Here is a 13,247-nt window from a genome sequence, read left to right as displayed (position 1 = left end):
TAGATACATAAATGACTATAATTCATCTTGAAAGTAAAAATCTCATTAAGATAAATAAGATTCCATGTGAAACCACAAAATATTTTAAAAGCACTGATGTATCATTTAAGTTTTATATGTATTCGATGATGTGAGGGTAAAGACACATTTACTTGACATAGTTAAGAAAATGGCAAAAAAATCATAAATTCCCTTATCTTATGGTCTCAACCAAGCTCATAACGTCGCTCCTGACTTAAGGACTGATAATTTGATGTATACCAATAAGTCAAATTTGGAATGTTAATTTTCAAAATTGCAGCAACCCAATTTGGCACTTAATCTGAGAAATACCCGAGTAAATGATAACAATATGCAAAGGTACAAATCCCAAAATAAACAATGACGCAAATTATCTTCTCCAACTTAAATCTCTTTTCTTGGACTACAACAAACACACAGACTGTAGGCAACAGTTTACTTTCTGAGCTGATTGACATGGACACAATGTCTTGATCATAATCCCGCCCACTTCTGACTCACAGCCTGTAAGTAGTCTTATGTTTTCATATTTAAAGAATTAAGTACTGACTAAACCATGACTCAAACACAAGTTGTGTGCAGAGTAGCGCTTGTTGTTTGTTGTTTCTACGTTCATTAATGCAGACATGGTTTTATGTTTTAATATCCTTACCATACCAATCTTTTATGTTCTTCTGCTCATAGCCACGCTGGTAAAGTTGATCCATCAGCTTGGTCATCTGCATTTTCTGGAACAGATTCGGCCCATATTGATAATGTAGTAAAGCCGATATTAACTCCTGTCAGGATTACATTGGGAGCTTATCTTTCAAACATGGTAAGGAGCGTCACAGGCCAATCAGAACATACTGGTTAGCTGGCCAATCAGAGGACACTGCACTTTTCAGATCGATGAGTTTTGTACAAAATCAGAATGTTTCAGGGAGGCAGGGCATAGAGGAGCAACAATAAAGTACGTGTTGAAAATAACGTGTTTTTGAACTATAAACTATGCAAACACATTGTATTACACCAAATACACACTATAATGTTGTCTTTAGCAATGTAATAGGGACTTTTTAAGGGCAACAACCAAGCAACAACATAACAGACCAATTAACATAAATGAAAACGATATTAAACTGTGATATTATTAATCATTACAGTGTGTTACAAATTATCCTATAACTTCAGTTTAAAACACTATTGCTCAAAAGTAGGTTCACTGTGGTGTAACACAAATTTTACTGTAATTATATATGTTGAATAAAAATCCAAAAATAAAATGTCACTGTAGTGCCCTGCAGGTTGGTCCTGCATGTCTAGTGATACAGTAAGATCCTATACAGGACAAGTGAAATCCTGCAGGAATCCTACATATTCCTACAGTCCTACAGGGCAATATGTTAGTGGTTCTCATACTTTTCAGCATGCGGCCCCCCTTGTGTACGCTGCATTACTTTGCGGCCCCCGAAAGAAAATTTATGACAAAAATAGTTCTAAAATGTAACATTTTAATTAAACAAAACATATTAAATTATACCTGTGCTGTTGGTAAGTTGGCTTTTTTAAGGTTTAATTACACATAATTCATGATAAATGAATGTATTGTATAAAATGTCATAAAAACTGGGGCCCCCAGTTTGAGAACCAATGTGTTAATAAACCCTGTAGGATTTTTATTCTATCCCACAAGAATCCTGTACATAAAACTACAATCCATTCCTGAAAAACTGGAAAAGACCAGGCATGATCAGTCGTATGATCAAATTACATTCATAATCTGTGTAAAAATTATTAGGTGTGTCTACAAGACCCCAGTTTAGGGGCAGTACTGTCTTCAGTGATTTACTGTAGTAAAGTGGGAAGGATTTTTGTAGCCCCGCCTCTCTCAGCTAGATCTATATTTACACGTGTTTTTGCAAAACCAGAAGAGGCATAGGAACCGCGTGCTGCGAGAAAGTATGGTGTTTGTATAGCGATCCGCACCAGCTCATACTATATACAATCATATACCTGCAGTGACATCAGACATCAGCATGAGTGACGCGTCAAACGCGAGTAAAGACATCAGCATGAGTGACGCGTCAAACGCGAGTAAAGACACCGCTGAGATGGACGCTAACGAGCCGGAGGTGAAGCAGGAGAATGGGGGCAGTAAAAGCGCTCCGGGCGAGGAGAAAGCCCCACCGGCAGAGTTCGAGCCCCCTGAGGGCGGCTGGGGATGGGTGGTGATGCTGGCGGCTATGTGGTGCAACGGCTCGGTGTTCGGGATCCAGAACGCTTTCGGTATTTTATTTGTGTCTCTACTGAATGAGTTCGGCTCCGCGGACGACGAAGACCTCCGCTTTAAAACAGGTAAACGAGCACGCGACACAATAGGCTACAGTAAAGGCGCGTTTTTAAGTGTTTAAAACTTTATGAATGTAATCTAAACACGAGTCAACTTAATCTGGCCTGAAGTTTAATAGAAACCTGTGTGAGATATAAGAGCAAAGTTCACTGTATGATTATGGGATTTTACTGTCAGCTGTTATCAAATGAAATATGATGATGGAGCAAATTTCTAGATTGGAGGACAGAATTTACAAACAGATGAACTAAAGACGTTGAAACAAAACCCCTGCTAGAGAAAAACCGCATCTGTGCACATTTTTACATTTACAGTCTTGTGGAAACTTGCCCATTGACAACTTGCCCCGGTTTCTTATCTCATTCATGCCCACGAAACTACATATAAATTTGTGACTGTGTGAATAAACATGAAACGAGACTCTGAGGCTTTTTTTCAAAGCTTTGTGCAGGTGACAACAGGTCCAGAATCAGATCTGTGATAATGATGACTGACATTACAAAGTTTATAATAATATGAAGAGATCATAATTCAGTGAATGAAGTGTTTGGTTCCGAAACGAGATAACTCCGTTTTTTTAATTCGTCAGAAATCTCGTTTTTTGACTGCATTTCAAATAATATCAATCAAATTGCAGTTGGTTTGTTTTGATTTAAGCCTTCTTAATAAAAAATAAAACACAATTAAAACATAAACATGTTTTGACAAAAAAAAATATCGCGGGTTATCTCGAAGTGAAATACAGGTCTGGTTAACTTACTGATACTTTTCAAGTAATACAAATAATAATTAAAAGGTAATAATTAAATACACGATAACAATAATAATACAGATGGTATGATAAAAACAGAAATCTAGTATGCAAACCTGATGTTTGTTAGTCTTGAGGTAATGCAGGGACTGTATATGTAATAATGCTCTCATAACACTGATAGTATCCATATGAAATCTAGCACTAGCTTATCTCATGCAGGTCAATGTGGGAAAATTCACACAGAGATTTAAATGAAGTTTATTGTCAGTAAAGTTTGTGTGAATGTGTTTGAAGCAAAGCTAGGGGGAGCAGAAATGTGTTCAAGTCATCTGCACAACAATAGAGTAAACTTAGCTGTGAACATTCCTGTCTTTGTCATTAGTTTTGCATTAGCAAGCGATTATTCGCTGGTATTAACATTTGAATATTGTAGTGAGAGATGATTTCCTTCGTAATGTTTGTGAAGATTGCATCATTATCATCATCAAAAGCGGTAAAGTCCAGCTGTCCTCGTCCCTCAGACAGCAGTGACGGATGCCAACAGAGCTCAATGTCCAGCTTTTAAAACACAGTCAACATACTGCACACACACACACTGAAACTGTAAAACACACAAATACATTTCATTAATTATACCCTGAATGTGTATTTTTCATTTTTAAAGAAACATCACCCGATCTTCTGGTTTGAGAAGGTTTGTGTGCTTTGAGGAGGAGAATTGCTCGTCATCATTTATGTGTTTAAGGAGAGTCATTGATTCATTCATGTACTGTCAGACACAAATACTGACTGAGGTTTTTTTACACCACAACCATTCAACCTTTAACAAGAAAGTGTTTATGAGGTTTGGCTGTTTGTTTACATGACAATGGTGTTTTGGGGCCTAAAAAAACGCATATCTGTGATGCGCATGTGTAAATTTAGTCTATAGACATGCGTGAGTATAACCGAAACAACAATGGTGGCCTACAGGGGCCTATGCCATGAAGCCAGACGGTTTAGTTTGCTAGCCTGGTAAGTTCAGGATTCGTTTGTGCCAATTCTGGGTTTTGGGCCTCATGAAAGTTACTCAGTAATGAATTTTGTTACATCTAAGTGAATTTTTCATTTTCAGTTCGTTCACCGAAATGATTCATTGAGATTCGTTCACTGATTCGTTCTAAATACACCAGTAGGTGGTGAAGCTGCGCGTCTAATGTGTTATAAGACAATGAAATAAACTAAATCTCATTAGGGTTTATTAAAGCTCAAAGTGTGAAAGCTAGAGAAAACAGTTAATGTTGTTGTGTATTTGTAATGTATTTGACAGATGTATACAGTTATAGTTAATCTATTCTGTGCTTGTTGTGAACAAAGACTTGCATGCTGTACTGAGTGACTGGCAATGGATGCCTGCTTTGGTTCAGTCGACCATCAGAATATAAATTAAAATTACATAAAGGTTTTTATAAATGCAAAGGAAAAACTTTGTGTTTTTCACCACATCGTTGTGGTGTAAACATGGCCTGAATTTGCAGTGGCTTTTTACCACAGTATTTTACCACATGCTTTTTTACACAACTTCTGACTGTCACACAAGCTTGTGATTACTGTATGTGTGGATGGTTTGTGTTGTCAGTAGTTAGTCTGTAATGGTGTGAATTTGGGTGATGGGTTTTAATTCAGTAATTTGTAGAGCTGGGTATCGATTCAGATCGATTCAATTTCGATTCACAAGCTATCAAATCGATTCGATTTCCATTCTCGGTTCAATTTTCGATTCCGGTTCTTGGGTCGGTTTTTATACTCGATTCTTGATTCAACTCAATAAATAGAGATTTAATACAAATACTATATTAATAAAAAATAACATTGAACATAAGTTTACAAGTGGGTAATTAATACAAAGAAATTAAAAGTCACAACACTATCATTGTCGTCTTGCTTGCGAAATCTAAAATGCTTCCATACCTCTTAGTTTTTATGTGGAGGTGGCATCTTCGTCGATGAAGCACCTAAAACCGCCATTTTAAGCACTCAATGAATGAATGAATGACAGGCTCGCCTCTCGCTCCTTGGTAACATCGCGCAAGGCAAAAAGAGGGTGACATCTAGTGAAGAAGACTAGTAATTTGATAAATGTTAAACTTACATTTAATGTTTGCAGGAAAAAATATGAAAAAAAAATCGATTCTGCTCTCTGAGAATCGATTCTGAATCAACCACGTAAAAAAACGATTAATCGAAAAATCTATTTTTTTGCCCATCCCTAGTAACTTGAAACATTGTCTGTATTTTACTGCAAGACCAAACCTCCTGCTGCTGATATTTTTAGCTTGAGATGTCGTACTGTAGGTTTATGTTTCCATTGCAGTGTTTATGAAGGTGTATCTGTTATCCTTTAATCTGGCTTTCCTCTGGAAATTTGAGTTTTTTTTTTTCAAATGTTGACATTCGTTTTTTGGCAGGTCTATGTGCTGCTGTGGTTCTTGTTTCCACCTGAATCTGATGAGAGGCTGAAACACACAGAGATGATGCAGTGTTTAGGGATTAGGTTCTGGTGCTGTAGGAATTTGAGCCCATCGATTTACTGGTTTTGGTGGTTGAGGTTTTAAAGTGAGAGGTGTAGGGTTTAATGGATGGCCTGAGATGAGCTAAGCAGATCAGGCAACATGACTGTTACTGTTGTCAATTCCCTGACAGTTTCTCTCTCTCTCTCTCTCTCTCTCTCTCTCTCTCTCTCTCTCTCTCTCTCTCTCTCTCTCTCTCTCTCTCTCTCTCTCTCTCTCTCTCTCTCTCTCTCTCTCTCTCTCTCAGAAGCAGTAAAAGTGCCTCTCTTTCTATTCCTCTTTTGCAGATTAAAAACGTTTAATCCACTCATTATATCAGATTCAAAAGTCTACTAGCTGTCCCGGTGACAGGGGACTTTACATTACAGCTTTGAGTTTTTATATCTTGAGTCAGCTTGAGCTTTACTCGTTCAGTGCTTGACATAAGCATTGCTTATTTGCTACCATCTCTGTGGTCTCTGAGCAAACCAGGGGCCTCATTTGTAAAATGCTGCATAGAGACCATTCTAAATTCATTTCACAAAAATGCATACATGTGATTTATAGAACGTACAGAAAAAACAGGTACCCATTTTTTCAGATGTGAAATCTATAAATCACAAATGATCTTGAACTTGTGCGCAGATGAGCAGTTTCAGTGGCTCATGAAAGGGCGCCTGTCAATGTTTAAATCATTTTCGAGCAGCAAGAATGGCTTATATTTCCAAATAGCAACAGTAGTAGAGGTTTACACATCATGTATAGACAATGTAAATGAGAATTGACAAACTTAAGTGGTTTCTAGCATTTGAATTGAAACATTAAATCATGCTTTAATGGTGTCATTTCCTTATTCTTATGTAAACCTTGTACATTCAAAAGACTGGAAAACAGGCCAATCTCAACATTACACCGACTGTGACATTAAAGTCGAGATGTAGCTACACCCCAACAATAAATTAATTACAATGTTATTACAATGCTAAAAACAAAGTTGTGACTGCTGAGTTAGCACTGTATGCTAGTTAATGCTTTATGCTAGCGCTAAGGCTGAAGTTCTACTATTGACGTTACAGTTACGTTTTGCAGGTCCATACGGAAGAAACACAAACTTACCACTCAGAAATGTCTTATAACAATCTCCAAACAATTGATTGTTCCTCAAAATCTGTATTTTCGTCTGATACAGACTCAAACATAAGGTCTGTTTACACACACAGAGCTACTGAAGAAGCTGCTCTGAGAAACAGCCAATCAGATTATTCATGGCCAGTGTTGGGGAAAGTTTAAGTAACAATATTAAGTTACTCACCAAAAAAGTAACTAATTGCGTTACTTAGTTACTTTTTATGGAAAGTAATACTCACATTACTTTTAAGTTACTTTTGTGTTACTTTTTCTTACTTGGCTGAGGATTGATCTCTTTCAGGCCTTGCAGGTGTTTTTTATGACTCAGAAGTTTTGCATTCCGAAACGGCATATTTATATCAAAAAAATATCAAGCACTGGCCTGCAATCTCCTTTTCTGATTCAAACTGTTTTCGCTAAGGGGCCCACGCACAGGGGTGCGTAATGCTATGTGACTACGTTCAGTTTAATTCAGTTCATTATTTTTATTAATCAAATTAATTAAACTGAAAAGTAAATCGCATTACTTTTTTAAAAAGTACTTTAAATATTAACGTGTACATTTATAAACAAAAGTGTTACTTTACTCGTTACTTCAGAAAAGTAAACTAAAAATGAAAGCTAAGAAGAAACTTTACATTACATACACACACTGTCATTCAGTGCGACTGAATGTTTTTTTTTGTGTTTACTGCTGTGTCATCTCATAAACTTTTATCTGTGTCTCACACACGTGGACTGCTGTCACATTTCCACATAATAAACTTGTTTTAAAGCAGATAAGAGATACACATACACTGCTGGCATCAGGCTTCATGCTGGGGTACAATAACAGTTTAAAAACAAGTTTGTGTTTTTCTAAATTCAATGCAGAAATTTATGTTTGTGATTTCAAAACATATTTTGCAGAGGAAATGTTTATAATTCATGTCTTTTGTACTCTTAAATCTTAAAGTGGTCTATGATTTTCCACAGCTTATTATTTGTTTTATTGTAGTAATATATGACCACCTGCTCTCAGACCTTTTTGAGAAAAACTCGTACATTGCTTCTCCTTTACGTCCTCTAGTGTTATGATTGGCTCACATCCTTTAATGTTAAAAGTGATATTTTTCATTAGGTGTCCCCAGCTACTTTACGGCCTAAAAAAAATTATGTGACACAAGCAATAAAAGAAATTGTGCTTCGTTAAAAAACTTCCTAAGGTGATAGTAGAGATTTTGGGGCTTTAACTAGGCTTACGTGGATCAGATCTCTTCTGTCTTTTCAAGATAAACATCAGTGTTACTCACATTATAGGGAGATGTATATAACAGTGGTTAAAGGCGGAGTGCACGGTTTCTGAAAGGCGCTTTGAAAAGGGAGTCGTGCCGACTACCAAAACACACTTGTAGCCAATCAGCAGTAAGGGGCGTGTCTTCTAACCGACATCGTTGCCTGGGTTGTGTATGTGTGGGGTGGGTCTATCAAAAGAAGGTCCAGATACTTTTGGGGTAGGGGCGTGTTTTTTTAGGTGATTTCAAATGTCAACATTGGCTTTTAAAGATTATGGACCCTGCATTTAAAGAACTTTCATTTTACAATACAAAATATTAGCATATTTAAATATTAACATTAATTAAATGTCATTACACTCATGCTGGGTTGTTTTAACTTATTGTTGGGTGAAATAGAAACATTTTCTGGCAAATGTGTAAATGTAAATCATAACTTAATTACTTGAAGAACTGTAATAATTTTTCATAAATGTGATTATGAATGATAAATGACTTTTAGTTCCAGAGGTAATGATTTTGCATTCAGTCTTTTGTAGTTGTCTGTGATCAAATCGATTGTTGTCAGTGCTAGAAGGAAAACGTGTGACGCCCCTATCATGTTTTTGTGTGTGTCTGATACTCTTTAGTGAAACAGTGACATCTCTGAACAAATATATCAGTGCCATTGTTTTGTCTCAAGATGCACACCATTATTGTTTTTTTTTTTGTAGGTTTTGTTTGTAAAAACTACTTAAATGTCCTAATATAACTTAGGCCTAGCCCAGGATTAATCTAAACCTTGTCAAGGAAACTAACCCTTAGGGGTGGTTTCCCGGACAAGGATTATTTTAAGCCAGGAATAGACCTGAGTTGAATTGGAAAATATAACTAGTTTTAACAAACATACCTTACTAAAAACATTACTTGTGTGCATTTTGAGGCAAAACAAAGGGCACTGATGTATTTTAAGATATGTCAGTGCAAGTTGTTTTCAGTTTGGACAGCTCTTACATTTATTTTAGTCTAGGACTAGTCTAATCCCTGTCTGGGAAACCGTCCCTTAATGTTTTTAAAATCAACCCGCTGTATGTGCTTGACAACTAAATAACTCTGCAGTGCATTAGGATAAAAATATACATGAATCCACTTCACTTTCCTTTAGTTTTTTTTTATTTATTTAAACTCCCCTTTCTCTTATTTTGTTTAAATTATCTATCATTATTATTATTTAACGATTTAGTTTAGTGCAGCATTATAGTAACCTGTATTAAACATTAATATGATCTCAAAATTAGTTTCTACATATTGAAGTGGCAGCATTATTGTGAAACCCGAAAAGCAATAAATGTTTTATTGAGAAAGTTTAGTTCCTAAAGTACTTTCAATGTGACTGGAGAGGAGGAGCAATAGAGCTTCATTCAGAAAATACTGCATCAAACACTCAACAGTTATTTATACTTGAACTCACATCTTCATTGTGTTTCTGGACAACGGATTTCACTTCTCAGTGACATTTCAGTCATGATCCTGGTTGTAAACCTCCTGTATAGCAGAAACCAGGCACAAACCTTTTCTGCAAAGATACCAGAGTCATTTTGTTATACCATGCAATGACAATAAAGTTGTCCTTGATAAAGGCCTTGATAATGATCTCTGTAATCGGCTCTGGACACCCTGATGTTCACACTAGAGATGTTCAGCCTTCAGTAGAGAAATACACTGAATTCAGCTTCAGACTAGATTAGGTCTTAACCTATAGTGCCTGATATTGATATACAGCTCACTACAGTCATTTGTTGCTCTGGCCTTCGTTCTTATCTGCTCTGAAGCAGGTGGAGTATATGTAGACACGTGCCTCTCTCCCACACAGGTTAGTTAATAGTTAACCGAACAGTTGATCTCTGTCCATACAAAGTTTAGGTGAAGGTTGCTGGCAGATAGAGTAAACACCATGAGCTCATAGAAGGACCAATCACATCGCTCCCGCATCCAGTATGGCATCATCTCCTCATAGCTGTAGTTAGTGTCGTGTGAATGTAGATTTGATTGTTGATGTGTGGATTCGAGCAGCAGCTTGTCAGGGATGTTTTAAAGTGAAATGAATTCTTCTGAACCTGTTGTTGAGAACTGACACACAAAACATTTATTTCTTCACATTTATTCACTTTGAATTTCTTTCCATTACTTTATTTCAATGCATTCACAAATGGGCTTTTAGTTTGAAATGAACCAGCAGCCTTTCTGCAGCCAGCCTTGAACCTGAACCTGTCCCGCAGGCTAGAAAGAGTAACGTTTGTTTGATATCTGCACTTCTGAGAGCGAAACGTTGGAGTTCAGGTGCATTATATCTGATGATATCGTATCATTGACTTGTGTTTGCTGTCTGCGCCTCAAGTTAGATGCAAACTCCTAACAGCTGCTTACATTTATATTAATGCATTTGGCAGATGGTTTTATCCAAAGCAGTGCATTAGAAGATATACAGAGTTTTTTTATATGTGTGTTCACTGGGTTTAAACTGAGGGACAACCTTCCAATCGCTCTGATGAAGCCAATACTGAAGTGATTTAAGCTGCAATTCATCGACTGGCCACTTGAAGCTGACTCCCAAAGGGAGTCGATTTCCATAGACCCCCATGTTAATTCTACATTTACACCAACCGCGTTTCAGGCGTCAAAATCGCGTCTACCACGCCTAGTTTGCCGCTTGAACAGTTTAAATGCATTCGCGCGTGTAGAGCGAAGTAGACGCACGGAAAAGGCAAGCATTTGATGCGCGTCAGAGGCAAAATCCGCTACTTGTGGGAGGGGCAAGTGCTATGCGGTTGTCTGTTTGCAAGATGACTGATGTTGATTGTGCATTTATAGAGAGAGTTACTGGTTTGTATTTGGTAACCTTACTGTAGGGGGAAAATAAACGGCGCGGGTCGATAAACGTCACGTGACTCAAAAGTGAAATGTGTATTTACAACTTACCTGGTTGCCCGATGTCCTCACTGACACTTTTCCAAGCGAGGTCTTTTTTTATTCCTGTCTCTATAGAAATAAGAACTTGTGTCGTATAGCTCCGGGTGACTGCTTACGGACAATATCAAGCCTTCAGGTTGAATAAGTGACTCCAGGTGGTGCTGCCGCCACAGCAGCAGGCAGGCTCCTGATTGGTTAACGCAAATTTTTCAACTCGGCCATCAGCAACAAATTCGGATCAATTGCAAAATGCACAAAAAGCACCATTCGCGCGTACCATGCCAGGCGCTCAATTTCGCGCTATTCGCGAATTGCATCTTCCGCGCCGCGCCAAACGCCTCATCCGCGCCGTAAAACCTCCAGACGCGCGTCAATGCATCTTCACATTGACTTAACATTGAAATCACTCGTGCTTCACAGGAGCACAGTACTGCTGTTTCAGACTCAGAGACACTATAGCATTTATCTCAGAGGGTTTATTTTCCTATCACTGCAAACCATCGGCTTACTAATGCAATGCTCTTCTTGTTAAACTGGTTATTATGTCTGAATGCTGTTGAAGATTTTATCAGTGTTGTACATGATAGTGTTGAGATCTTTTCCTCTCCTCACTCAGTCCATCCCAAACTCTTTAGGTCTGAAATGATCCATCATGTTCTTCAGCTTTGTGCTGTAGATTCTCAAGCTCCATCCTGCAGATGGACAACAAATGTTTCAGTAGATTTTGCAAAGTCACGATGATGAGTAAAGCTGGGTCAGACCTGTTGAGGCAGTATGGTGTTTTCTTGAGGTTAGGCAAGCACAGAGCTGGAATGACTAGGAAATAAAGTCTGTTCGGCCTCCTCCATGACCATAAAACCCTCTTAGATCTTCAGGAAAAGCCTAGGGGCCAGCAGTCAGGATCTGTTGTAGGATGAAGTTAAGGCCAGATGTGGATCAGCACATTAAAGCTCAGTGTGGTGCTCAGGGATGAAACTGACTCATAAATGACTGCCTGACGGTGGATTCTCTTAATTCTTAACATACTTTTGACTCTGTACTACTGTAATACACAGAGCGATGCTAGTGTTATGTCAGATCTATCTAACCTTATATGTCTTTTTTCTTAAAAAAAAATATATATATATATATATATAGTTGTGAGAACTTGTGACAGTAGATTTATGTCAGACCTGCTCAGTAAAATCAATGTTTAACCTGTTTGATATACCTTAGGTATTTTGACTGAACTAACATTAGTAATGATGTGGGATGTATATTGACTGGCAGATGTTGGTAAGCCATTATTTTTGACACCCATGTACTCCTCTTTTTAGATTCCTAGCACTGGGTTCTTTCAGTGTTTGCATAGCAAGCATTGTTTGTGCCAACTGTAAACTGTCGATCAGTTTTGCATTGGAAAATCTTTATGAGTTCACTGATTTGTCGCATCTCAGACTGTATGTGTGGTTTACAGAAAACGGGAAATGAACCACAGCTGCAAATATCAAAACAATTGTACAAGTTCCAAGTCAAATTATTAGTGTGATTTGAGTGTTATTAACATGTTGGTATTTGGTTGTTATGGTGATTTGAGCGTTTTTAGAGTGTTGCTATGTGGTTGCGATGGCGATTTGAGTGTTTTAAGAGTGTTACTATTGGCATTTTTCCATTGCATAGTACTACCCCACGGGTCAGGTCAGCTTACTTTTGGGGGCTTTTCCACTGGGTACATTGCGTAGTACCCAATATTTTCTTAGTACCTCCTCGGTTGGGGTACAAGCGAGCTGACCTGCTGACACAGGTGTTTGTACAGAAACTGTCATGTGAGACAGAGTAAATGATAAATGTCTCAGAAGACGTGAGAAACGTCTGTGGTCGTCAGTTTTGATTTTGTGGTGGACTGCCAAATAAATTAAGGTATGGGAAACACTGAATTCCAATGATGCTCGCTTAGACTTTTTGTATGATGTCAGAACTATGAGCTGGCACCAGTATGGCTATGGTGCCAGCTGATGCCTGACCAACAACCACCGGCAGAACCCGCTTAACCTCCGCCTAATCTCCTTATCCGTTTCAATGTATATATATATATATATATATATATAGCCTGTATATAAATATCTCCCAAGGGTTTTTCCCTCCTAGGACTTTTTTTACTTCCCCGGCTTAGCATGGGTTTTTTTTTCTCCTAGGGGGTTTTTCAACCCGGGGAGGCAGCCTTCTTTACGTCACATTAGTAATACGCACGCTCATAGCCGCAGGAAATTTAGCTGCTTGTG

The 13,247-nt window shown here is 37.9% G+C and overlaps 1 protein-coding gene across 1 annotated transcript in view; it reads left to right on the top strand.

Annotated features, from left to right (window-relative positions):
• Positions 1-1,908: 1,908 nt before the first annotated feature.
• slc16a10 (solute carrier family 16 member 10) overlaps positions 1,909-13,247 on the top strand; it is a 37,581-nt gene continuing 26,242 nt past the window's right edge. Inside the window, exon 1 of the mRNA XM_065257410.2 lies at positions 1,909-2,358. Within this exon, the coding sequence (XP_065113482.1) occupies positions 2,040-2,358 (319 nt within the window). The 5' untranslated portion in view covers positions 1,909-2,039. The remainder of the gene's footprint in view (positions 2,359-13,247) is intronic.

Source organism: Paramisgurnus dabryanus, chromosome 12, assembly GCF_030506205.2.
Source record: "Paramisgurnus dabryanus chromosome 12, PD_genome_1.1, whole genome shotgun sequence".
Classification (NCBI taxonomy): Eukaryota; Metazoa; Chordata; class Actinopteri; order Cypriniformes; family Cobitidae; genus Paramisgurnus; species Paramisgurnus dabryanus.
This window is presented reverse-complemented; position numbering and strand designations above follow the sequence as displayed.